This window comes from Eutrigla gurnardus, assembly GCF_963514095.1.
Source record: "Eutrigla gurnardus genome assembly, chromosome: 21".
Taxonomy (NCBI): domain Eukaryota; kingdom Metazoa; phylum Chordata; class Actinopteri; order Perciformes; family Triglidae; genus Eutrigla; species Eutrigla gurnardus.
In genome coordinates, this window is record NC_139932.1 from 4,620,370 (window position 1) to 4,648,072 (window position 27,703).

A 27,703-nucleotide genomic window follows, 5' to 3' on the forward strand; every position below is an offset into this window, starting at 1 on the left:
AAACCTGTGGAAAAAGGTTTGGGAGGGGAAAACCTGGGTGATGAGCTCCCCAAGGAGCTGCTGGAGGAGGCGGGAGCCGGGACCCTCCTCAGGATCAGCCTTCCGTCCGGCAGCAGGACGGAAGTCCAGGTGACGCGCCCAACGGTCTAAGGACAGTAACAAACACAACCTTTAAACTTTTGTTGCATTTAAAAATGAAAATACCATCAACATTTTCATCATAAAAGGACTTTCTGGAAGAAAATACTCACATCCTGAAATATAAATTGTCACCACCAACTCTTAAAAGTCACAGTCAAAAGCAGCCAAAAACACATTTCTAGAAATAGTTCATTCAAATCAATGAAAACCATGTGAATCTGCTGGATGAGCTGATTCCACCGACACTTTCTTTGGATCATTGGGCTCGATGATTTATAATGAGCAACAGGTTGCAGCGCTTGTTAACAGATCTCTCTGGTTCCTCGAAGACAGAAGAGCAACAAGCAACGACGCACAACTCGGTGGACGTCATCCGGCCACTTCGGTAAAGTAGGAAATATATTCACAGATTCAAACTTCCGGGATCAATAAATCTGAAGTGAAACGTTTTTCAAACACAATTGATGCCTCTGTCCCACATTAATATCATAGACTACGAGCTATAAGGACCAAAACCCCCATTTCTTACATAAATAAGCTCCTCCGAGCTGGACGGAGAACATTGATCTCTATGCGCACAAGACAAGAGTAAGACGCTGTAACAAAAATCAATAACTCCACTCATAACTTCACTTCAGATTTATTGATCCCGGAAGTTTGAAAATGTAAATATATTTCCAACTTTACCGAACTGTCCGGGCCGACGTCACACTTCCGTCATTTCCACTAAAACCCATGTTGAGCATTTTATGAAATATGGACCGGCGCCATCTTTGTTCATAAATCTCCATGGAAGATGTGGAAGATTTGACGCCTTCAAACCAAAACAACACAACTTTCCGACCAAACAACACTCCACGGCTCCCCCGCCATATTTAACACATTCTGTCCCACAAATATTACATTGAAGACATCCTGGAGCGAGTGTCTGCTTTCACCAAATGTCGGTTTTCCCACCAGTCCTCGTGAACTGATGTGAACTGTTGTTCACCGTCAAACTCCAAAAGCGACACTGATTTCTGACTTTGGGCGCTTTTAGCGTCTTTAAGGGATGAATCAACAAGTAAAACGAAATAACCAACAAAGTTGTCTTACCCGCATCCCGCGGTTCAGATCTGGGCCCTGGGGCTGCCTCTGGATCCGCAGCCCGGAGGGCCTTCGTCGGCCTCTTCTTCCCCGCAGTCGCTGTCTACGATCCTCTGGTTTCCTAATGAAGATGTCTTCAGGTCCTTCTTCTTCGGCGGTGTAAAACTCTCTGCTGTTTTGGGGTCTTTTGCTTGAAACTCTCTACTGTTTGGGTCCACTCTACAGTTTCACCAAGTTGTGTCAAGATCAAGTGCGAAAAGAGAACGCAAAATGGCCGACAGCTCTTTTATACCAGCTCTGACCGTCATTGTTCAATTTTATTCTGTTTCCACGACAATGAGTGACGCGCGTGCGTTCTTGCGTGTGTGCGCGCGTGTGCTTGGGCATTCCGAAACAGACACATTTCATGTTTTTGTATGTTTGTATGTATTTTCATGTCATCATGCATTTTTCCGACACTGTGACAGGACATCAAACCATGGAATGAAATGGTCAGGGTCTCTTCCCATGAGTGAACATTGACAGAGCAGGAGGGGCGGGTCTAATCACACTCATTGATGATGCCGTTGCTCCATTCATAACATCTATAACAGGACAAAATGTCTGCTGTCCAACAATCATCAAAAGGACAGAACCATATGCAAATTGTAATGAGCAGCAAATGTCAGCCTGGTGTATCAGTTTCCATATCGGTGGAAGAACCAGACCACGAGGCAATAAATAGCAATCAGATGTGGTTCACAACAGGCTGCAGACTGAACCTGATCTGACAGGACTAGAAACAGTCCACTGGAAAGATGCCCACATAATCTGATCAGACCGTCGTGGTCCGAGCTGCTGCATCCTGTGTGGGCGCTAAAAGGAACCTCCTTCATCGACTTTAGTGATGAAACTCGTTTTCAGCTTGGATGCAGATCAGTAAGTCATAACTCATGTCTCAGAAACTCTTCCTAAAATACCGTTGAGAGTTTGCTGAGGACGTCTATTTGGAAAAAATGAATTCCAAAAATAAATCTACATAGTGAGTCAGCTGATTGGCTCCAGGCCACCATGACGCTGCTTTCACTAATGGATGAATCCTATCCAACACCTGTTTGTGGGTCTGAACAGTCATCTACATGTCATGGTTAAATCGTTGACATAGATTTCTAATCATAATAATGGATAAAAAGTTGAAACAGTTAGTAGAAATAATAGATACACAGTTGAAATAGTGAAGTATAAATGGTTGAAATAGATGTCTAAAAGTGACCTGATGGATAAATTGTTAAACTTGCTAACGGGTGCATAAATAGTAAAACAGCTTAAAGCATAAACTGTTGTAATAGTTAGAATAAATGGACAGAAATATCAAAAACATGAACGCTTAAACCAGCTTTCTAGAAAGTAACACGACTTCAAACTTGACCAAACATTTCAGTATGAATAAACTATTTTTATCTAATCAATATCCAGCTAAGATCAATAAACGTCAGCACACTTAGAACATGATAAAGAGCAACAAAAAAGCTAGTTGTATTTATTTTCCTTAAAAACTCATACAGAACTCATAAAATGTCCTAAACACCACACAGATGTTCAGATGTTTGTTTTTATTTGAAGTGTCATCATATTCTGATAAATGTACGTACACAAATGTATTGGGAGGATTATGAAATATGGGACGTTTAAGACTGCATACTTTTTATGAAATCTGCACAGGATGAATTAACAGTGAACTTAGGTCTTATGAATAACATGTGCAGGTCCATCGTGGCTCGTGGAACGATAATGAATCATTGTGATGTGTTTTCCATAAGAGATATTAAAACAGAAAGGAGGAGGGGGCGACGCTGCTCTTCGGTTGTTGTTCTGTTACTCCAAACACACAAACACACATGGATGTTGCTTCTATAAAAGTACAAGATACTCCACGACGTGTCAGATCTGAAGAAAACTCAGGAATAAATCAGCTGTATTAATCGTTCTGTGCAGAAGAAAAAGTACAGTAAATCTGACATTCATGAATTCCAATAATAACGTCTAGATTCATAAGCAAGGAGCACACATAGAGTGCAGTGCAATGATGGATCACAGGGCGAAGCATATAAAACCAACAAAAAAGCACTGAAACTATGTGGAAATATACAATAAAGAAGATAACATTGTACCAATAAACCCCAAATGCAACATGACAGAGCACCATGACCAAGGACCGCCATGACTCAGCAGAGATGAGGAAATATGGGTATTAAAAGTGTAATAAGTTAGTGGACACTTTGGTTTTATTTGCAGAGGTTTGGGGATATCCACACACAGAGGTGGACCAAGTACTCACGTACTTCAAAATCTTACTTAAACGTGTAGAATATGGAACATACTGCTTTAAAATATCTACAAATGACTAGACCATGTTATTCACATTATTTTATTGACTTATGTATTGACATTATCCCAAATGTTCCCAACACTTTTCAAACCCAGAAAGTCCCGTTTAAAACGAGGTAAAGATCGGGTTCATTTGGCCGCCTGTCGATGGCATCTTTATTCCTGCGTTCATGGTCGTCTGACAGAAGCTGCCATGAATCTACTTTTAATCCAGTTTTACACAAGAGGCAACCTCCGCTCTGAAAAGTGAAGCCAAAGCTGAAGTATCTTAAGCCTGCATTCTCTCTGCTGGCCATCAGGGGGCGACGACTCTGGTTGCAAAAAGAAGTCTGGTTGTATAGAAGTCTATGAGAAAAATGACTCTACTTCTCTCTTGAAGTATTATCTCTGTAAACATTGTAAACATGAGTTTATGGTCTCAATCTCAAGTCTTCTTCAATCCAGCATGATGTTCATTTAGTACATTATGATTCATTTAGAGTCAAATAGACCAGAAAGCAGGGGATGCTTTAGGGGGCGGGGCTACCTGCTGATTGACAGGTCACTACCAATGCAGTTAGCTACTAAGATGACTTTAACACTTAGCTGTAAAGTTGACCCTGAATTATGAAGCCAACTTTGTGAGCAGCTTCACACCAGAATCCACATGGATCCAGATCCACCAATGGCTGACGTCATTTTGACGACACACTTTTGTTTACTTTACACTTTGTTGATTTTATGATTATGTATGTTATCTTCAATCTACCCAAATTCTCCCATGTGACCCCCTCCTCCGTGACCTCCACTGGCTCCCTGTTGGAGCACGCATCCAATTCAAGATGATGACACTGGCCTTCAGGGCCATCAATGGAACGGCACCCATCTACCTTCAAACACTGGTCAAACCTCATGCCCCAAAGCAAGCACTTCGCTCCTCTACTTCAGCTGGCCGGCTGGTACCACCATCGCTGAAATCAAACAAATGTCGCTCAGTAAAGTCCAGACTCCTCTCTGTTCTGGTCCTCAGTGGTGGAACGAACTCCCGACTAATGTCAGGACAGCTGAGTCATTTGCCATTTTCCGAAAAAGGCTCAAGACTCACCTGTTCAGACTTCACCTCGACTAGCATGACCCCCCCCCCCAAAAAAACCTTACCTATAGCACTCTGATCGTAGCACTGTTGCTCTTGAAGTACTAGTTTACTCAGATGAGGACCTAACACTTGTTCTATTTTTAGCTCTTACTTTATCGGCAATGATACGTTGTGGTTTCCTTGTTTCCTTCTTTTGACAAATGTACTTATTGTAAGTGGCTTTGGACAAAAGCGTCTGCTTAATGACCTAAATGTAAATGTAAATGATTAAAAGTTTACATGCAAAGATTTGAAGCTCAGTGCACCAAATGTCGAATCGATGCTGAATGTTACGGGGCCGAATGCAAATACAGATTCCACATTTCTGAGGTGGTGTGTTCTTATAGTATGATGACAGTTTTGGGAAATCGACAAAAAAAAATTATAATTTTTTTCCAGTCTCAGAGCACCACATGGGTGGTTTGACTTAAATCACTTGAAAACACACAACAAAAGGCTGTTGAGAAATAACATCCCAACATAACATAACATCACCCCCTAGTGGTTAAAAGAGGGAACTGTAGCACTAAATGACCACACAGTGTATGGTACGGGCCAGATGGACAGTATAAAAACATGTTGCTATGACAACACTGTAAAACACCAACGCCTCTCTTCATGAAGCTTATCAGAGCGATGCTGATTCAACTTCATACCATTTTAAAAGGCTGCTGTTGAATTTTACTGCTGGCAAAATATTGGGTTTCATTGCGGATCGCGATGAAATACATTCCATTATCAGGATCATAAATCATTTTAGAAGTATCGAGCTCTCCTATCATAGAAGAATTACAGCATGTGGGATACAAAAGTACATTTTTTTTAATGTTTTATACTACTGCTGACAAGCGTTTCTATTAAAAGTATAAGCAGGAATGTAAAAACGGCATTAATAATCATAATGCAGAAATAAATCTAGAATGGGCCATTCTGTATATATATTTGGTACTTCAAGTATATGTTGATGCTAATATTTTTGTAATTTTACTTAAATATCTTTGAGTGAAGGCCTTTGATACTGTGTTATTGTTACTTTTACTGAAGTAAATGATCAGAAAACTTTCTATTTCTAAGTTACTGAGTAGCATTAAAACCAGACAACCGTCATCATTTTTCCATTGTTAAATAAATATTAATTATTAGAATTGTTACAAACGGCAAGTTTGTCTTCAGCAAATACTTTCATTTGATGCTAAATCTTGAATGTAAATCTTTGTACCTATTTCTGAAGGACATGGAAATAAAGAACAACATGACATCGAAACCCAAAATAAGAGTTTACTTTTAGTTCATTTACAAAATACAAGAAATACATTTAAAAACAATTTACTCCAGAGTTGAGTTTTTAAACATAGAAACTATAGAACAGTTTGCTGCGTTGTTTTTACAGTGTTTTATTTATCAATGTTGTTTAGAGCCTCAGTCTGTTTGGATTCCAGCTTTTATTGTGAAGGATTTGCACAAACTGGAACTTGGATTTTATGGATCAGAAATAAGTAACTTCCTGTTGCCAGTGTAGTGTGTACAGTAGTACAGTACTAGCCAATCAGAGTACAGTAGTACAGTGTTAGCCAATCACAGTACACTAGTACAGAATTAGCCAATCACAGTACAGTAGTACAGTACTAGCCAATCACAGTACAGTAGTACAGTACTAGCCAATCACATCACAGTGGGGCAGGACTAGGCAGAAAACAAATGACAAGGTAAGCACATAGCTGGAGCTGGTTAGCTTAGCTTAGCATAAAGACTTGAAAAAGATAGAAAAGCACCAAAATCCACAGACCAACACCTTTAAAGCGTACAGAATAAACAAAGGAGATACAACAGTATAGTAGTTCTTAGTCTCAGATATGTGGCTTCTGGTAAATTTGAAGATCTTTAATGCACCACCTGCCGACAGTAGCCTAAACCTCAGACTGACTGGGTATTATTACCACTCGCTTCTTCAGTCTAACTGTTGTTTATCTTCTTTTGTCTATCGGGTCATAGACAGACATAATCTACCATGAATACATGCATTTGATTGGCCACTGTGTGTTGCCACAAAACATGAGCCAGGCAAAAAACCTTACCTTCAAATAACCTTTATTTACAGCGCACCTCACCTGAGGACTCAGCACATTTACAAATCTACATGTTCAAAATATTCACAAAGGCAGAATCCAGGAATACAGGGAAGAATGTTCATACAGCAGAAATGTTTGGTTTTAGTGTCTGTTAGCAGATGGTTGGTTGCTAACGTGCTAAGCTACGATGGTGAACATGGTGAACACGATGCTACACATGTTAGAAAGCTGCTATCGCTCCTGCTGGGATCATTTGCTCCACCTGTGTTAGTGGCAGATTGACTGAGCATCAACTCACTCAGACGTTGGTAAAGGCACACACTGTCACAGCCCTGTTTGTAGGCGTGAGAGCACATGTGTTGGTGTGCGATCATCTGTGCAGATAAACAGCTAGGATCTGCTCCACCAGTCGTACAGTCGGTTGGCTGATCGGGTGGTGAGGCGGCAGCTTCTCCTCGGCACGCGACAGCTTCACGAAGTACCTGGAGGGAAAAACACAGATCCTTAGATAAAACCCAAGGAAGCCCGCTACATCTCAGAGGAAAACATCCTACTAGTTACTGCACTTCTACTTACTCTACACATTTAAAAAAACACTATTTGCAAAACGAATGGACCCGGTAGTGTGAACATTTCACATCACTATTATCCTGGCCAAAATAATTACACAATATTATCCACAATATATTATAAAATATGCTTAAAACTCTTAAAGCCACTAAAACATACTGGAACCACTTGATCACTTGTTTATTGTGTCACAGATAAGACACACATCTTCTTAAAGTGTAAAATAATCAAATCATCTTAAAAATAAGACTGTTTTCAGAGCAGCACAAACCTGAACTCCACTCTGAAGTGGGAGCTGAGGTGCTGGGCCAACTGGTTGTTGTACTGCAGGCAGGCCAGCAGGAGGCGACAGCGCTGGAAGAGCAGAACAGACTGAACCGGACTCAGAAAGGACTCCTGCAGGTCTGACAAAACCAGCACCACCTGCTGGACCTGGTGACCAATGAAGGACAACTGCAGAGGCACAAGGAGACCAGCTTCATTTCAGTTTTGACTCCACACCACACTTTATAGATCAATATTATTCAAAAGTGTTACTTGGTGACTCAACACTTTATAGAAGAAAAGGCAACATTTGAATGGAGGCATTTCAGGCAGTTCAGGAGGAGAGTAACTCCCTCTACACTTTGACTCTTAAGTCAAGTTTGAAGCTTCACGTATCTGACCAAGCTTCCTTATTTGGCCAGTTAATGTGAGAATATGTTTCCCATCTCTACTAAAGTGCCAGTGAGGAACGTTACCAGGTGAGGATGTGGCTGCAGGACTCCGAGCATCCAACCGACAGACAGGGAGTTGTCCGCTGAAGAACATCTGCTGGCCTAAATAAAGTCAATAAAGTGTAAATTCACAGGCTGAGTGCAAATGATTGGACTTCCCCACACTTGCAAACAAGACATTTTACACCTATATGTATGATATATTTGGATTTGTTTATTATAGACAAGCAAAGATTGTTTTGTATCCAAACCTTTGTCTCCCCCTTTGGCAGTGAGAGTAATTAAAATAGTATTCCATGGTATAGTTGTCACTCACCTCGTGGCCTAAAAGCAGCAGTTCAAAGAGCAGGGAGCAGGCAGCGTCCAGATACTCAGCTAGGAAGTCCTGAGGCTGACAGAGAAGGACAGCTGTGACATTTAAAACGGATTAAATACATAATGACATTAATGTGAGCAGCTCACCTCACAGTCAACCTGGGATCTTTGGTTCTGTGTTTGAAGCTCTGCAGCACAAATCAAGGCAAGCAGCATTCTGGAGGCCAGGGCACCTCTGCAGGGAGGGAGGGGGGGAGGGTGTTAATAACAGAGACAGGATTATTATTCCATAAAGGTAAAATACCCAGAGTAGATTAACACATATTTTAACCAAAGACTGTAGAGTAGAAGCGGCGTAGTCATGGTGATGTCACCCATTGGTTCGTGGACTACGGTTTTAGAGTCTCGAGTTCAGCTCTTTGGCCGTCGCCAATCTTGGATTTTGGGCTTCTGCTGTGAAGCTGTTTACAACGTTAGCTTCCATTATTGAAGGTAAACTTTACAGCTAAGTGCTAAAGTCCTCTGATTGCATTGGTAGCGTGGTTGCAACGGTGCCTTGCAGGTCCTAGTTTCATCCATCTCTCACACCACTGGTGGCAAAAACAGCCATGCAAGGCGCTGGCCTGGATATCAGGAGCTATTTGGGATCTTTCTCAAGGACACGAGCTGGAAACACTAACTGGGTGATGAGTGTGAGACCTGCTCTTCCTCCTGAGTCACAGCCGCTCTTATAAACCTTGGCCTGTAACTGATCTAAGCTGAACCCTTGGCATTAATAGTCTCAATTAATTAATTAATTAGCAAATCCAACGTGCTGGTCTGCAAAGCCAAAACACCAGTTAATGTGCCACTGACCTTATTCTTAAGACTTTGTTGGACGATGACACTTGTTTGTAAAAAGTTTAGTTTTTTACCCTCTGAGGTGCGTGGTGTTGGGCAGTGGCTGGGTCTGCGAGAGGGCGAGGATGCAGGAGGAAGTCCCACCCTCCTGTCTCTCCTCATCCAATCACGGCCCCTCACAGCAGGCTTGTGGGTGACGTAGGTGATTCGGATGTGCTGGCAGAGTTCCCGGTCCTTCCCGTGGAGGAAATCTGGGAGGTCATTGACCTGAAGAGATGAGAGGGAGAGAAAATTCTGTTAAAAATGTCCATATTAATTCATTCCCCGTACTTATGAATTGTATTTTTTATGATTTCTTTAGTTGTTATGTGGAGGGACTGTATTTCCTGACTGGACCGGACAGCGATGTCTGAAGGTGCAGAGGTCACAGTGAGTTGCTTTTATGTGAGAGTTTATCGATGCATGTGCTGTGTAGAGGACTCAAGCTGCCCCATTGTAGTCTCAGTTATCAAATAAATGTGCAAGTTAATGTGAAAATAAAATGTATGCACATAAATTAAAAATAAATTAAATATATATATTTTTTTATGTTAATTTATTTATCATTTAATATTTCCCAATATAATATACTTTTATATTTATATCAGCTGTTGTCTGTATTTCCCTTTTTTATTTAGGCCTACCCATATAAATGGCCTTATGTTGATTATCAAATGGCTGCTAAGTGACGCCTTCAAGGCACACCTTCATTTACATATGGGTGAAAAAATACATAAATACATACAAATAAATACATTAAAATGGATAGATATGAATATGGAAATGAATAAATACAGAGATTGACACAAACTGAAACACAGCTAAGGTTGCGCTATAAGTCAGGATGATAAGAACAGACACAGCAAGCTCACAAGGAGCTTTGATCGAGAAAGACGTGTCCAGAAGACAGGCCAGCACCCCTGAGTCAGGTCAGTTTCATCAAGCCAAAGAGGACAGACAGCTCAAAGGCATTCCTGAGAAAGTGGCATGTAGAACCCTATAATGTAATAATTGAATGAAAATGTAATAACGCCTTAAAAAATGTAAGATGACTTAAATAACTTCACCAATAATGTAATAAAATATCAGGACTGATATTGCAATAACATTTTTACTGATAATGTCATACCTTATTACATTATTGGGAATGTATTACATTTCCACGCTGGATGTACTGTCTGGGATGTACTCATACTTCTTTCTTTCTTTTTGTATAAGCAGATTGTATATATAAATATGGTTGACAAGGGTGATGGAGGAGGCCTAGTAAATCCAGGCCTTACTGGAGTTGAAGTTGTTTTCTCACAACTGTAAATCACACACACACACACACACACACACACACACACACACACACACACACACACAGATTACATGGACGGGTTATTACAATGTAAAGTACACTACTGGTTAACAGTATTTCTGCCCAATAATTGAAAAAGTCACAAGCAAAGACAGATCGCTCTTATTTACATAGATGTCAGCTAGCCAGCATTATCTATTAGCCGAAGAAGTCCGGACGGAGAATGTTCTGAACTAGCTCTGGTTACTGTACGACCAACAAAGTCAAACGCAAGCCCGGAGTTTTAATACTAGAACGGGCTTAATGACAACTTCACAATAAACACCGAGGCTGATGCTAACGCTGAAGCTAACGTCATTGGTAGTGTAAACAAACCAGGCTGTGACAGTTTGTTTACACTACTACTACTACTACTACTACTACGAGACGACGTTAGCGCTGATGCTAACGCTGAAGCTAACGTCGCCGGTAGTGTAAACAAACAGACTTGACACAGCCAGGTTTGTTTACACTACCAGTGCTAAAGCTAATCTTCCTTGCACAAATAACAGTATTACAGAACTATAGTAACTCTGGTAACTGATAGCATCTGGATGCTGCGTTATCACATGCAATGTTGCGTAATGTTGCGCTCTATTAAGCAAACTAAAAGTACCAGTCCAGCAGAAGCTCCGCGACCATCTCATCTCTTTTGAGCTCCGGATGAAGCTGCATTAGCCTCCGCCATCGCTGGAAAGCAGAGCCGATGTTGACTCGCGTCCTGCCTCTCGACTCATCAAGTGTTTTCTTTTACGCAGCTTTTTGCGAAATAGTCGTCTTTTAGCTGATAGTTTTCTCTGTGGGAGCAGCTGGGGGTGGAAGTGGCGGCTTGGCTTGGTCGTCATTGTCAGTTCTTCGCCGTTCCGTGCTCTCTCTCACAGACCGCTCTACCGCTCTGCTAGAGAGGCGCGACTAGCAAGCCGTGACCGCGTAGGCGACGCTGCGACGGATGACAGGCAGGAACCTCGGCCAATCCGTTTATTCGGTCGGAATAAAATGATTGGTCAGACTTTTATCAGAAATATACGAGAATTAAACATTGATGAGTTTCAACACCTGATGGATTTATTTGACATTTTAGTGTACCATACGCTTATTAGGAGCATTTTAAGATTACAGAAGAAAAGTGTAAAAATGCCAGAAAGGTAAGAAGTGCTTTAAGTGCAAATGTTCTTACATTATCAGGAATTATACATTATGGGGTGCAATAGTCCCCAAAGTCAAGTTTTTCTTTCTTTCTTTCTGGTTGTCATGGAGATGTTATGCATCTATGTTGTAAACATGAAAAAAAGAAAAAAAAGAAGCCAAACGTGACATCACTGTGATGTTGTGCCTTTGATCTAGATCAAAGCCAAAAGGTGTGACATCACTGGTCCAGAATCCTATATAAGTGACAGAGTCCAAAGCACTGTAGATGGCTCTCAAAACAGTGAATTGCAACAGTTTTGGTGATACAGAGATTGAAATAGTTCCTGGAGTAACTGCCTTATGGATCATTTGTTCAAAGACCAGATGAACTCAAATGTAAAGAAAACCATAGGGGTTCAGATCATTATGTACAGTAAATAGTACAGTCCAAGTAAGTAAATATAAAGGAACATAATCACATAGGAGCCATTGTTAAGTTTAAGTTTGAATTTGTATTATTGGATGAGACACACAATGTTGCTATTTATTTTTATATTGTATGTATTCTTTATTTCTAAAGGGAGACTTTATGATTACCTACTTTAAAGGCAGAGTCATTTGGAAAAAATTAAAAAACAGCTTATTGGCTAAATTAATAAACTGGAATTAGAGACAGCTATTGAGTATGTAACACATACTATGTAGCATATGTATGTGATTTCAGATGTTGAAAGTCAGTGTACTGTACTTTTGTGTGAACAAACACTAGTATACTGTATATCTCCTTCAGACACACTTGACTGTAAATGCCACGTCACTTCCTGAGATGCCTCCTTGCCGCTTATCCTGTATTCAGGGTCACGGGGGCCCCCGTGACCCTGAATACACACACACACACACACACACACACACACACACACACACACACACACACACACACAGATTACATGGACGGGTTATTACAATGTAAAGTTCACTACTGGTAAACAGTATTTCTGCCCAATAATTGAAAAAGTCACAAGCAAAGACAGATCGCTCTTATTTACACACTAGAAATGCGGGTCACCAGCTGAACGAGCAAAGGTCACGTTAGCATCCACAGCGTGCTCCCAACTAGGGTTCAGGGCCGATAAGCTGGAAAGGTAACACATCGTGACAACAGTGTTTACGGAGGCTTCTGGTTGGATTTATAGCAACACACGGCCACCACAAGATGGTGCTGTTTCACTGCTATCTGAAGTTATCTGAGGGCTTTATGATATCTGTAGGATGTATGTTTAGAATACATTCTAAGGTTGCTTCTATATAGAAGTGACTCAAAGTGGTTCAAGACTGATTCCATGATGATGTGATGTGAAACTATTTGAATTTGATAACTGCAGCAAAGTGACTGAGAACAATGATTTTACACGTTTGAGTCCACTCCATGTTTTCAGCTTCTATCTTTCTTTTACATCCAACATTAAAGACAGAGACCAATCGTAAACGTAGACAGACTTTTGTCTTTTTATTGGAGGTCTGATGATGTACTGTAGACACTGGAGATGTCTTTCAGCTGGCACTTCCCAGAATGCTCTCTGCCGACTGGTCAGCTGTTTGCTCTCAGCTCGAAGAAAAAAACAAACATGACAAAGGTGAACATGTGCTACAATGTGACGTGACGTAGCATGAGTGTTCTTAAACAACGTTAACAATTGAGGCAAAGTGTAATGGTGTCATTTTATTGGTATTCCAGCTAACTTTAAATCAATGCACAAGGATTTATTTCGCACCGTCTCAGGGGGCATGTAGTACCACTGGCCAACAATAGGAGGAGGGGAGTAGCGCTTTATAGTAGTTTTGTAATCTCGTTTTTTATATTATTTTATACATTGTATTTAGTCATTCCTTACATTGCTGTATGATTGTTTCAGCAACTGTTCAAAGGACTAATATTTTATGTACATTAATTTTAATTTTAATTTTAATTTTAATAAAGTATGTAATGTTGGCGCATAGCGCTGTGAATATGTTCCAGGAGCAATATGGGACAGTTATAATGCTTAGAGGTTATATTATTTTAATGTAAGGTGTTGTAAAGTTCTTTTGAAAGTTGTATCGTTTTGTGCTCTGCAACATTCCTTTGTAATGCCGCTACTCGCGCGCGCCTGGCGACTTTTAGTAGGCTGCGGCATTATGGGGGATGTAGTCTTACATATGGGACTTGTAGAAAATGAATGTAAATTATTTTATAAATGATTGTTTACACACGCTGAGTTAGTGTGCTACTCTGTGATGGTTGGACGTGATACAGGGCATATTTATTATTTCCACAGTTATTTTGTACTTGTTTCTTCTTCTTCTTATTATTACATGCATCTAGGGGCGGATCTAGAAAATATGTATGGGGTGGCGAGAGGGGGGCAGGAATTTTTGAGGGGTGGCAAGACATGGCAGACGTGTATACAGTGGTGTGAAAAAGTATTTGCCCCCTTCCTGCTTTCTTCTTTTTTTGCATGTTTGTCACACTTAAATGTTTCAGATCATCAAACAAATTTTAATATAAGGCGAGGATAACTCAAGTAAACACAAAATGCAGTTTTTAAATGAAGTTTTCTTTTATTAAGGGGAAAAGAAAATCCAAATGTACATTGCCCTATGTGAAAAAGTATTTGCCCCCTAAACCTAATAACTGGTTGGGCCACCCTTAACAGCAGCAACAGCGTTTGCGATAACTTGCAATGAGTCTTTGACAGCGCTGTGGAGGAATTTTGGCCCACTCGTCTTTGCACAGTCGTTGTAATTCAACCTTATTGGAGGGTTTTCGAGCATGAACCGCCTTTTTGAGGTCATGCCACAGCATCTCAATAGGATTCAGGTCAGGACTTTGACTAGGCCACTCCAAAGTCTTAATTTTGTTCTTCTTTAGCCATTCAGAGGTGGACTTGCTGGTGTGTTTTGGATCATTATCCTGCTGCAGAACCCAAGTTCGCTTCAGCTTGAGGTCTCGAACATATGGACGGACATTCTCCTTCAGGATTTGTTGGTAGACAGCAGAATTCATGGCTCCATTTATCACAGCAAGTCTTCCAGGCCCTGAAACAGCCCCAGACCATCACACTACCACCACCATATTCTACTGTTGGTATGATGTTCTTTTTCTGAAAAGCGGTGTTACTTTTACGCCAGATGTATTGGGACACACACCTTTCATAAAGTTCAACTTTTGTCTCGTCAGTCCACAAAGTATTCTCCCAAAAGTGTTGGGGATCATCAAGATGTTTCCTGGCAAACATTAGACGAGCTTTAATATTTTTTTGGCTCAGCAGTGGTTTCCGTCTTCGAACTCTGCCATGTAGGCCATTTTTGCCCAGTGTCTTTCTTATGGTAGAGTCATGAACATTGACCTTAATTGATGCAAGTGAGGCCTGCAGTTCTTTTGATGTTGTTCTGGGGTCTTTTGTGACCTCTTGGATGAGTCGTCGCTGCACTCTTGGCGTCTTTTTGGTTGGCCGGCCACTCCTGGGAAGGCTCATTACGGTGTAATGTATTCGCCATTTGTGGATTATGGCTCTCACTGTGGTTCTCTTGAGTCTCAAAGCTTTAGAAATGGCTTTATAACCTTTTCCAGACTGATAGATCTCAATTGCTTTCTTTCTCATTTGTTCCTGAATTTCTTTGGTTTTCACCATGATGTCTTGCTTTTGAGGAGCTTCACTTTGTCAGGCAGGTCCTATTTAAGTGAATTCTTGATTGGGAACTGGTGTGGCAGTGATCAGGCCTGGGGGTGGCTAGAGAAATTGAACTCAGGTGTGGTAAACCTTAGTTAAGTTATGTTTTAACTGGAGGGGCAAATACTTTTTCACACAGGGCCATGAAGGTTTGGATTTTTTTCTCCCTTTATAATACAAACCTTCATTTAAAAACTACATTTTGTGTTTACTTGAGTTATCCTTGCCTTATATTAAAATTTGTTTGGTGATCTGAAACATTTAAGTGTGACAAACATGCAAAAAAAGAAAAAAGCAGGAAGGGGGCAAATACTTTTATTTCACACCACTGTATATACTGAATTTACTCACTACAACTGTCAATCATCTCTATTCTACATTGTGATTGGTACTCGCTTCACTCGCATCGCAGAAAGTTACAATTATTTTATCTCCGATCGACCACATCGCATCGCCTGCCCTGGCCACATTCCACTAGAACACATTCACATTCATTGACAGCTGTCGCTCAGAGATGGGCGAGTGGCGACGTATGTGAACGGGGCTTCAGTCAAAACCAAAACACCAAGGAAGGCTGAGGAATAGTCACCCACTTATATTATTATTATTATTATTATATAATAAACTAATTGTGTTTTAGTCATTTTTGTTCTCATCTTTTCTTGAATGCTTAAACTCCTCAACCCCATTTATACATTTGTATCAGTACCAGCAGTTTGTAAGAAATTGGTCAGTAATTGTTATGTCATATTTTGTTTCTCAGAATTCACTAAATTGATGCATTAAAATGAAATTATTCAAAAAATGAGGTCCATCATTCTCAGAACGACATTGATCATGGACCACACTGAGTATCTCACAGTGTAGTTTGCAGGATGATCAATTTCCTCAGCTCTTATCAGGTCAGTCAACGACAGCGACGCAGAGTCAGCGCACTCTTTAATGGTAACCCTGCTCTTACGTCACCTTTAACAGCTGACTGACACCTGAGCTGATATACGTTCGATGGACCTCTAACAACTACGTGTTCTCCCGCTGTATTTATACCCCTCCGACGTGAAGCCCGTTTCACTCAGGGTGCAATATTTTCTCCACTGGCCATTTCCATGTGTGATACATTCTCCCTCTCACGGACTCTTGCCAGAGAAAGTTTCAGCTCTAAAATCGCTTTAGTTTTCAAATGATGGGCTTTTTTGTGACAAACGCTGACGATGACGCTGCCGCTTGGAATTATGGGTAACCGCTTATAGCGCTCCGTAGAACGACTGTATTAAAATTGCACATGAAAGATCCATAAAAAAGGCACTTTCAACAGTTGTATGGCGATTGCTCAGGTGGCCTGAAAGCTGTGTCGCATTTATGAGAGCCACATCAGCTTTGTACCATCGTTTAGTAGTATTGTCTGCTGGAAACAAGAGCAATCACATAGTTTGGTCGTTTTGTTATTATTTAAATGTCGCTCATGGAATCGAATCCTCATCAAAACAGCGAAGGGGCCCAAGGAAATTAGCTGCAATACCATTGTCAGCCACAGCAGAGAGTCAAAGGGCTGGTGGCGCTGTTTCAATATGTAGGCTGCTGGCGAGGGAGACGGTCAAAGAGGTGTTTATGTATGAGTGCGTCCACTTCAGCGGGAAAGGTGTCGGGAAATGAATGGTGATAGTCATCAACTACTTTCAAGAATGTTTCCTGAACCACTCCTGAACCAATGTTGCTGTATTACAGGAGCATCATCTTACAATGCACCATAAACACATCCAGTAAGATCCGTCAGTGCAGGCGTGCTGCACAGTGCTGAATAAGATCATATTTCAACCATTTGCAAAACAATTCATAGAAGCAAAATTTAGGCATTTTTGTTAAAAATAAAAATGCATACCTGTTCCTCTGGATTTACAGTCAATATATGAGAAATATGCAGCCGTTTAGCTGCAACAAAGTTAAAACTCAACATGATGAACGATACATTCAAATCATTTCGAAAAGGAAAAATGGCAATTCTTCACATTTGCAAGCAGTATTTTGCATGCCTGTAGCACATCCCTCCACTGGTACACCCCTGGCCACAATTCTTACAAACATGTGGGTTCTCTCTGTAAGGTGCGGATATAGGAGGAGTCGAAGTTGCAGGTAAAAAAATTGACACTTTATTTCCTATACTTTAACAACTCTAAAATCAGGGGAAAGGGCAGGGGGAAAGAGTTCTGTGTGGCGAGAGTAGCCTTCTCCCAGTGGCGTCTCCCAGGTGACGCACATCAGGTCCTAATGAGCTCTGAGCGCAGACGCACTCAACTGCGGCCTCTCCGCGGCTCCTCTGCGGCACTGTCCAGGGTGCTGAAGGTGACAGGTTAGAACCGCAACACTCTCCAGCATGCACCTGTAACGGGCGTGCATTGTCTTTAACAGTTTACATCAGGGTTGATGCACGTCCGTTAACCTTTGTATGTTCTGCGTTGTGTTCTAGGTTGAGTTGAATGAAGGAAGGACTCGTACCACGACTAGTTGCTGGTTGTTCGTTTAATGAAGGCAGAATGGTAGCTTTGTCTGTACAAATAAACAGAAAAACATAGGCTCTGTAACATGCAGTCTCCTCCACAGCACACAGGTCTCAAGCTCCTCCTCTCAGCTAGCCTGGCGCGAACTGCACATGACTGATACACCTTAGTATTAACAACAAAAATACTTTTAAATAAAAATGTGAAAATTAATTAAATAAATTATAAAATGCAAAATTATTTGATAACATGAATTTCTTTGACATGCTTAATACAACCAGTGTAAACATTATGTAAACGTTATACCACATGAATTATAATGAACATAATGCACATACCTGTACAAATAAACAGAAAAACATAGGCTCTGTAACATGCAGTCTCCTCCACAGCACACAGGTCTCAAGCTCCTGTTAGCAGACAAACACACAGAAAACCCCGTATATCTTGTAAAACGTCTGTTTACCAGGTTTATATTCGAGTGACACTTTAACTGCATGTTCACAATCTAGAACCGAACATTTATACATGCATAAAACAAGGTTTGCGTTGCTCATGTGAGCAAGACAATTTGACTTTTCTTGAATGTGCTGTCACAGTAAGCACAACTAAAAGGTTTTTCACCGGTGTGAATACTTGTATGCAAACGAGGCGGGAGCAGCTCACAGTTGGTGGCTGGTTGTGATTCAAGATGTCTGACTTCAGCATCGTTGGAGGTATCAACCTCCATGTCTGGACTGATGCACTGATCCACCTGCTTCTCTTGATCTGCTGAAAGTCATAGGTCTCGTTTCTCTCCACATCAGGAAGCTGGTCTGACTGCTGCGGAGTAATAGCTTGTTAATAATCATTTCAAAGCTAACTTGGACGGCCAACAAGATTGTTTGCCTGTAGCACATAGGCCTACCTCTGGTATATGGAGGACTAAACATGACTTAAGAATAAATAAATAAATAAATGAATACATAAATGAATAAATAAATGCTGAAATAAATGAATGAATAAATAAATGCATGAATAAATGTATAAATAAATACAGGAATAAATAAATAAATAAATGAATAAATAAATGTATAAATAAATACAGGAATAAATAAATAAATGCTGAAATGAATAAATAAATAAATGTATAAATAAATAAATAAAATAATCAATAACAGAATAAATAAATAAATGCTTTATATTTATTTCTACATTTCTGTTCACCTACATTTATTTATTTATGTATTTCTGTGTCCATATGTTAATGAAGTAGGAGGTCCTAACCTCAGTCAACAGCATGATTGGTTACAGGAGCTTGCTGGATTCGGGCCTACTACTTCTGCCTTACTAGCGGAGCTGATTCCTGTACAGGGATGTTGCTGGCTACTAGCCCGCCGCTCAGCTAACCGTTAGCTGCAGTTGTTGACATGTGTTATTTATGTAGCTCTGGTTTAGTAATGGCATTTTTTGTACAAGCGATTGCGAATGAATTACGATCATTAGCGAACGATTTAGAGAACCATGCAACCAACGGATGGATGACTTGGCTCAGCTCAACGCCGATATGGATGTGGAAATGGAGCTAGCAGTGTTAGACGGTCTTGAAGAAGTCGCCCGCCAACTTTACACCCTGTCAGAGTCAGAAGAAGGGACCCTTGGACGTCCGTCGTACAATATACCCCCCACTTTAATCGAAGCACACCTACTGCGGGGGCACACTGCTGGGGAAATAGCACAGGTGTTCGGAGTGTGCGAGAGAACAATTCGTCGGAGGATGGCACAGTACGGAATAGGGTCATTTTTACTCCTAACGCTACATTGTCTGTTTGTCTGGTTTCCCGTGTCTCGTCTTTTAAAGGTGGCAATATATGTGTGCAAATTCACAGAGATATTTAACTAGCTAGTGTTTATTGATGGTAACGTTGCTCACCTTATCTCCAAATACCACTGGGAAATATCCTGTGTTTATCTTATATAGTCTAACGTTAGGTGCACATTTGAGTCCAAGCTTTTAGTATAAATTGTTCATGATATCATAGAACATTTATACAATAATATGTCTCCTTGCACTGCTTTGAGTTTTGCACTGAGTTTAAGTTAACTAAAAATGAACTAACGTTACTGATATTAACTTACATTAATATGCACTGGGAATAGGTCTAACAATACTTGATTATATAGGCCTATATGCTTTGGTTTTCAACGACAGATGGACTGGTGACTAACATGCTTATATTACTGACAAACTTAGTGTAGGAGCCAACATTGGTTTGGCCTGTATTATTAATTGTTTATCCTGCACACGCTCTTTGGTTCCTATCATTTCTGGCAATTAACACCTGGGTGTGTTATGTCTCAGACAAGACAACACTGAGCCTCTTAGCGGCCTTTTAAATTGGACAGTTAGTCGCTACACTTAGTTTATCATATGTACTCCTTACAGGTAGTGGATTTGTGCTGCTGCATTTGTTGATACTGTACATGGGTGCCATTAATTAACATCTTCAGTTTGTCAGATGATCTGTAACCCTATTTCTGGAGTAAAAAGTGAACAGAGTCAGATGTGACATTTCAGCACAATTGCATTAGTTTGACACATGATAGTGTTGCATATATAAACTCATACAATACGAAAGATTTTAACTTAAATTATAAATAAAATGTATAAACTTCTACAGGACACAGCAGCTGAGTTTAGACTAAACAGGAATGAGGTTTGTTTTAGGTGACACCGATTTAAAATAATGATCGTTTTGTTTTTACTGTGAGATGGGTGACATTTCTTTGTTGCCTCTTGTGACTTTTTTCTTGTTATTTTTGATGATCAGAGTCCACAATCTATTAACTCCAATAGACGACAACAATCTGGATGAAACTGTGACCCAAATTCTGCAGCAGCATCCCATGTCTGGATACAAAATGATGGTTGGGCACCTGAATGCACAAGGCATACGCATACAAAGTAAGGAATTGTATTCATTACCCATTCATTTGTTCAGGGGTTATTTTATGTTGGGATTTGGCCTACTTGCCGATTTACTCACAATGTGAGGAAGCTGCTTTATTTAGTGCTAGTCTGGATTTTATCTGGATTTGTGAATTCACTGCCAGATTGGGGAATGCTTTACTTTTTTTCTGTACACCATATCTGTGAATTCTTTTGCCTATTATAGGACAGCGTGTCCAGGAATCCATGCGGCGAGTGGATCCTGGTGGAGTTTTGATGCGCACCCTTCAGCTGAACCCAAGAAGGCGTAGGAAGTACTCTGTTAGAGCACCGAACAGTTTATGGCACATCGATGGAAATCACAAACTGATAAGGTATCGAAAAAACATGAACCATCTCAAGCATCCACTTTATTGTAGATTTTACTACTGTAAGATACTTGCTACCCAGTTTAGTGTACATCCAGAGCAGTTACAAAAGCTCATCTACAATTTTAATTAACCTACCAGTGTCACTGCAAGCCGGACTGGGATTTATCAATGGTGGATGGATCAAATTATTGAATCCATCAGTGTTCTTGTGCATGCAAATCAGTTTTACTGACTTCTACCAGCATCAAAATTAAGAGTAATGCTGGTTGGTTCTTTGAACTTTTAGGTGGGGTGGCTTTTTAAAGTGGTCCGAACAGGTCAGTTAGAAACTGTGATAAACCTTCTGTTTTTGGCACAGTACTGAAATTGTAATCTGTGTATATACAGTCTGACAGGGGCTAAAATGGCTACGGCTCCCACGCTGTGCACCCAATATTCCCAAATTAAAGTGGCACTCAACATTTTAACCTCAGCCATTGTCTTCTATGAAATCTAATATGCTGGAGTACAGTGCTAAAAACAGAAAATGTCAGGGACCAAAGACTAAAAACTCTTAAAAAAGACAACTTGCAGCTGGCCTCAAAGGCTATTTTTAATCAAAATACTCACCAGAACCTTGTATAAATTCGGGTGTGGGTGTACATTTTGTGAGCTGGATTAAATACAAAGAAATGGTGACCTAGAAGTATATCAGGATTTTATTTATGTTTGTGTGTTAAAGATTTCAGATAGAGAAGTTCTGATCAAATAGGCGTATACAGTATGCTCTGTGTAAATCTGGCCTCAACTTGCACATACAGAGATGCATGATGCAGGTAGTGGTACTGATCTTAATCTGTTCTCATGCATATCTATTTCAGATGGCGTATTGTTGTGCATGGTGGTATTGACGGCTTTAGTCGTTTGATTGTATACTTGAGTGCCGCCACCAACAATCGTGCAGCAACAGTCCTAAAAAGCTTTCTGGAAGCTGTCGATGTCTATGGTGTGCCATCACGTGTGAGGTCAGATAAAGGCGGGGAAAATGTTGATGTTGCACGCTACATGGTGGCTAATAGAGGACTGAACAGGAATTGCTGGCAGGAGTGTCCATAACCAAAGGTAACATAATCTTCCATTCAACATTTATCAAAATAACACTTTGTAAAAGATGGCAATATAAACTGACTTAACCTGTCTCTTCAAGTCTATCTTAATACAATCAAGCTTTTGTGGCAGCAGATTATGAGCTTTTCAACATTAACGTTAGCGTAAATATCAAAAGAGTTGTTCTCTAATTGTCTCTCTGTAATCTATACTGACCAGGAGAACATTACTATTCTAGTGTGATTCCAATGTAAGTGATGACAAATCTAGTCCTCATTCTGTAGTTCAGCTGAACTTCATTCTGAAGCATATATGAGGCTTCAGCAGTCACAGAACAAGGCCAGCCATCACTTACAATAGAATGGTTAGCATTAGATTTTCCACAGCCAGTATAGATGGACAGAGGAACAACTACAGCAACAAACAACTCTTTCATCATACATGTGGGCATGTGAGCATTGTTTGAAGACAAACTTGAAAAAATCAACTTATCCTTTAAGAGAATTAAAATTAAACGTTGTCATTAACTGTTATTTAGAGTGAATATTGAATACATCACTTATTACTTACGTATTTAATTCAGTTCTAATTTACTGTGCTTATCATTGATGGGAGTGTTGTGACACACACCCACACAAACTCCACCCACACATAGACATACCTCCAGACACACAAAGATTACCTCTAGTGACAGGCAAAAAACACATGCATGCCGCTACAGGCGTATTGTGTTATGTATTGTATGTGTTTAAATTGTAGATGGCGATAAGACAAAGGTAAGTTAACATTTAATTACAGCAGTAACATGAGTCTCCTGAAAGTGTTACTTACAAGGGATTGTTTGTTTTACTCACTCTCTGTCTTTTTATTTTTTTAAGTTAGGTGTTGGTGGCTGTTCCTGACAGAGGTCTCCAAGTCTCTTTTACTAGGTATTGATGGCAGTAGCAGACCTTCAGGATTACACACACTGCACCAGCCTCCCAACAAGAAGAGACATGTCATGTGGAAGACCTAGACTCAGCTTCCAGGACCAGATGAGAAGGATGGAGGACTACTGGACCAGATGAGAAGGATGGAGGACTACAGGACCAGATGAGAAGGATGGAGGACTACTGGACCAGATGAGAAGGATGGAGGACTACTGGACCAGATGAGAAGGATGGAGAACTACAGGACCAGATGAGAAGGATGGAGGACTACTGGACCAGATGAGAAGGATGGAGGACTACAGGACCAGATGAGAAGGATGGAGGACTACAGGACCAGATGAGAAGGATGGAGGACTACTGGACCAGATGAGAAGGATGGAGAACTACAGGACCAGATGAGAAGGATGGAGGACTACTGGACCAGATGAGAAGGATGGAGAACTACAGGACCAGATGAGAAGGATGGAGGACTACTGGACCAGATGAGAAGGATGGAGGACTACTGGACCAGATGAGAAGGATGGAGGACTACTGGACCAGATGAGAAGGATGGAGAACTACAGGACCAGATGAGAAGGATGGAGGACTACTGGACCAGATGAGAAGGATGGAGGACTACTGGACCAGATGAGAAGGATGGAGGACTACTGGACCAGATGAGAAGGATGGAGGACTACAGGACCAGATGAGAAGGATGGAGGACTACAGGACCAGATGAGAAGGATGGAGGACTACAGGACCATTTTTAATATTATATACATATATATATATATATATGTATATATGAATCATGATGTACATTTTGGTGACCAATCAACAGTATGGAACATTATTATAAGTCTAAAGGCATTTCCACGTACGCCAAGTTCAGACTTGTGGGTTTTGTAGTTCAGACTTGGCTTGTAGTTTGATTCGGGAGTCCAGACTCTGGAGGACTTGGGCTGCGACTGATGACGGTGCACAAATCCACCAGAACGCAAGACAAGAGCGCAGATTGAGAAACGGCGTAAGGCCGGGTTGCTCTGACAAGGATTTACTTTAAACTTGCTCAAAATTAAGAAATATTAAACGTTAATATCGATGTTATTGGCAGGCGGGGTAGACCAATGGTGGAGGGCCATTTTAACATTTGATTGGTTCAAAATGGTGTCTGTGTATTATGCTGCGCAAATGAGCCAATTAACATTCGAGCTGAGACGTAGGGGGCGGGTCTTTATGTAGTATAAAGACGAACGTTGAGCCGTTGACTACGTACATTCATTGAGAGCTCATACACCGCATCCAGTACGAAAATGAGAGAAATTGTGCATCTTCAAGCCGGCCAATGTGGAAACCAGATTGGCGCTAAGGTTAGTTAAACTATATTTCGTTTGACTCGTGACTCATGTCGTGTTCTCCGCCGGGCTCTCTGCTCCCGGAGCGGCGCTTTGTGCCCGTTCGCGCCACTGAAACCACACCCTGGAAATATAAACTGTCCTCTTTGTGAAAATGGCCATTTAAAGCTGAACGAAACGAATGCCCTTTTGGGTCGTCTTCAGTACCATCATGTGTTGGAGTTAAAGACGAATAGAAACGATTTAAACGCATTTTTGCATTTGTAAAACGTATCTCTAAATTAACGTATGCCCGCCTGCTGTAGCAAATCGTTAATACCAAGTTCAAAAACTGCTGACTGATCTACGTTGATTTGGATTTGCGGAAAATGGTTCGCATTGTTTGTTCGGCAACGTTACCGCAATGCGAAAAAAGGAAGCAAGGATTTCTGGTGAAAGGAAGACGACACCGATAACGTTATATTAACCTTATAAACGCGACGGTAAAATGGGTTTACATGGCGTGTTTGAGGCTACTTGGCGATGCCTTTTTAGGGCCTATTTGCCCCGATGAGTAGACTTCTGCTTGTATTGTTTAATGGCGGTTGGCAAATAGCTTTTAGGTGCATTACCTCCACCTCCTGGACTGGAGTGTAGACCTGAACGTGTTATGTGCCACTACATTAATTACTCATAACACTGGTATCTACGAACTACGTGGAAATATCCTGGTAGGCAACTCCATGTCATTGTTATTTAATAACTGAGATTTATTTTTGACCGAGTGAATGACAGAAGTGCAGTAGGTCACACTCAAATCTGTGCCACTGCAGTAAGGACTAAGCATTAGTACATCTGAATATGAGACGATACACAAATTATAATATAATGGTCAAAATAACTATTTACGATATTAACCCAATGATCAAATTATGCTCAAAACATCAGCAATCAAATGGTGTTCGATTTATATTTTGAAAAGATAACATTTTATTTTGATTTTGTTACAGATGAGCAGCATTGTCTATCTAGCTCCAACCGTTATTTAAAAAAAAACTCACATGAATTTTAACTGTCTAAACATTAATGACATGCATTAATGGATGAATGTTGCTTCTATCATTTGAGCGTGAAGAGCTAACAAAGGTTTGCATTCTTTCCTAATAGTTTTGGGAGGTGATCAGTGATGAGCATGGTATTGACCCAACTGGTACTTACCATGGTGACAGTGACCTGCAACTGGACAGGATCAACGTCTACTACAATGAAGCCTCAGGCAAGTTGAAGCTGGTCTGCTTTTATTTATTTATTTATTTTGTGCATGAATGACATTTAATTTTTGTTCACCACCACTTTTTTTTTATAGGTGGTAAATATGTGCCCCGTGCTGTACTGGTTGATCTGGAGCCAGGTACCATGGACTCTGTGAGGTCTGGTTCTTTCGGCCAGATCTTCAGACCAGACAACTTTGTCTTCGGTAAATATTTTGTACACTTATGGTGCATATCATGGGTAGAAGATTCAAGTTTCTCCACGTTTGTGTGAAGCTTAACCTGATTCGTCTCTTGCAGGCCAGAGTGGAGCTGGCAACAACTGGGCTAAGGGTCACTACACAGAGGGGGCAGAGCTGGTGGACTCTGTCCTGGATGTGGTGAGGAAGGAGGCAGAGAACTGCGACTGCCTTCAGGGTTTCCAGCTCACGCATTCCCTGGGTGGAGGTACCGGCTCCGGTATGGGCACCCTGCTCATCAGCAAGATCCGTGAAGAGTACCCCGATCGCATCATGAACACCTTCAGCGTGGTGCCTTCCCCAAAAGTATCAGACACAGTTGTTGAGCCCTACAACGCCACACTGTCGGTCCACCAGCTTGTAGAAAACACAGACGAGACCTTCTGCATCGACAACGAGGCCCTTTATGACATCTGTTTCCGTACCCTCAAGCTCACGACCCCCTCATACGGAGACCTCAACCACTTGGTCTCTGCCACCATGAGCGGCGTCACCACCTGCCTCAGGTTCCCCGGGCAGCTCAACGCTGACCTGCGTAAGCTTGCTGTCAACATGGTGCCGTTCCCCCGTCTGCACTTCTTCATGACGGGCTTTGCCCCCCTCACAAGCCGAGGCAGCCAGCAGTACCGAGCACTCACCGTGCCAGAGCTCACCCAGCAGATGTTCGACTCCAAGAACATGATGGCTGCCTGTGACCCACGCCACGGCCGCTACCTGACCGCGGCTGCCATCTTCCGTGGCCGCATGTCCATGAAGGAGGTCGACGAGCAGATGATGAATGTGCAGAACAAGAACAGCAGCTACTTTGTTGAATGGATCCCCAACAATATCAAGACCGCTGTCTGTGACATTCCTCCCCGTGGTCTCAAGATGGCCGCCACTTTCATTGGAAACAGCACCGCCATCCAGGAGCTGTTCAAGCGCATCTCTGAGCAGTTCACAGCCATGTTCAGGCGCAAAGCTTTCCTCCACTGGTACACCGGTGAGGGCATGGATGAGATGGAGTTCACCGAGGCAGAGAGCAACATGAATGACTTGGTGTCCGAGTACCAGCAGTACCAGGATGCCACCGCTGAGGAAGAGGGGGAGTTTGATGAAGAGGGTGAGGAAGACCTGGCCTAAATGTATCACTTTTCCAAATATCACCTGCCCGATTGTTAATGCGAGCTGTAATGTTCCAAGTCGGTTCCAGTTCTTGTTGTTCAGGAAGAGGGTGAGGGCAAGCTGGCATAAATGTATCACTTTTCCAAAGCTCTGCTGTACAATTGTTGATGTGAACTGTCACGTTCAATTTCCTTCAAGTTTTCATTGTTCAGTGTATCGTTCATTTTAAAAGTTCTCCTTCACGTTCCAGTCTGCCTTCCTTGTTTTTCTGCCCGAGTATGTGATGAAACTCCTCACTGACTTCATGTGAAGGTAATGCTAGGTGTTGCACCACACTCTACATGTTGTAGCTGTTCACCGCTTTATTTTGTCAAATGAGATTTTCCATTTTCCATACCACGAATGCAGGTGTTTAAATATTAAAATGTTTTAAACTGGCATCCGAGCATTGACTCTAAAATGTGTATTTTATATTGCACTGGGGTCTTGAACACTAAAGCAGCGTCGGCAAATTGAGCCTAACTCTGGG

The 27,703-nt window shown here is 41.2% G+C and overlaps 2 protein-coding genes and 1 long non-coding RNA gene across 3 annotated transcripts in view; 2 read left to right on the forward strand and 1 right to left on the reverse strand.

The window, feature by feature from the left end:
• LOC311031936 (tubulin beta-1 chain-like) overlaps window positions 1–27,619 on the forward strand; it is a 131,929-nt gene extending 104,310 nt beyond the window's left edge. The window contains exons 2-3 of the mRNA XM_084038532.1: window positions 25,927–26,037; window positions 26,132–27,619. Of these exons, the coding sequence (XP_083894658.1) occupies window positions 25,977–26,037; window positions 26,132–27,192 (1,122 nt within the window). The 5' untranslated portion in view covers window positions 25,927–25,976 and the 3' untranslated portion in view covers window positions 27,193–27,619. The remainder of the gene's footprint in view (window positions 1–25,926; window positions 26,038–26,131) is intronic.
• Window positions 1–27,703, forward strand: part of LOC311031966 — an 85,292-nt gene that overhangs the window by 55,766 nt on the left and 1,823 nt on the right. The window lies entirely within an intron of this gene.
• The window catches only part of LOC311031960 (uncharacterized protein C12orf56-like), a 93,828-nt gene continuing 72,225 nt past the window's right edge, over window positions 6,101–27,703 (reverse strand). The window contains exons 3-8 of the mRNA XM_084038562.1: window positions 9,293–9,485; window positions 8,526–8,613; window positions 8,380–8,454; window positions 8,088–8,165; window positions 7,619–7,800; window positions 6,101–7,259 (exon numbers count right to left, since the gene is read on the reverse strand). Of these exons, the coding sequence (XP_083894688.1) occupies window positions 7,148–7,259; window positions 7,619–7,800; window positions 8,088–8,165; window positions 8,380–8,454; window positions 8,526–8,594 (516 nt within the window). The 5' untranslated portion in view covers window positions 8,595–8,613; window positions 9,293–9,485 and the 3' untranslated portion in view covers window positions 6,101–7,147. The remainder of the gene's footprint in view (window positions 7,260–7,618; window positions 7,801–8,087; window positions 8,166–8,379; window positions 8,455–8,525; window positions 8,614–9,292; window positions 9,486–27,703) is intronic.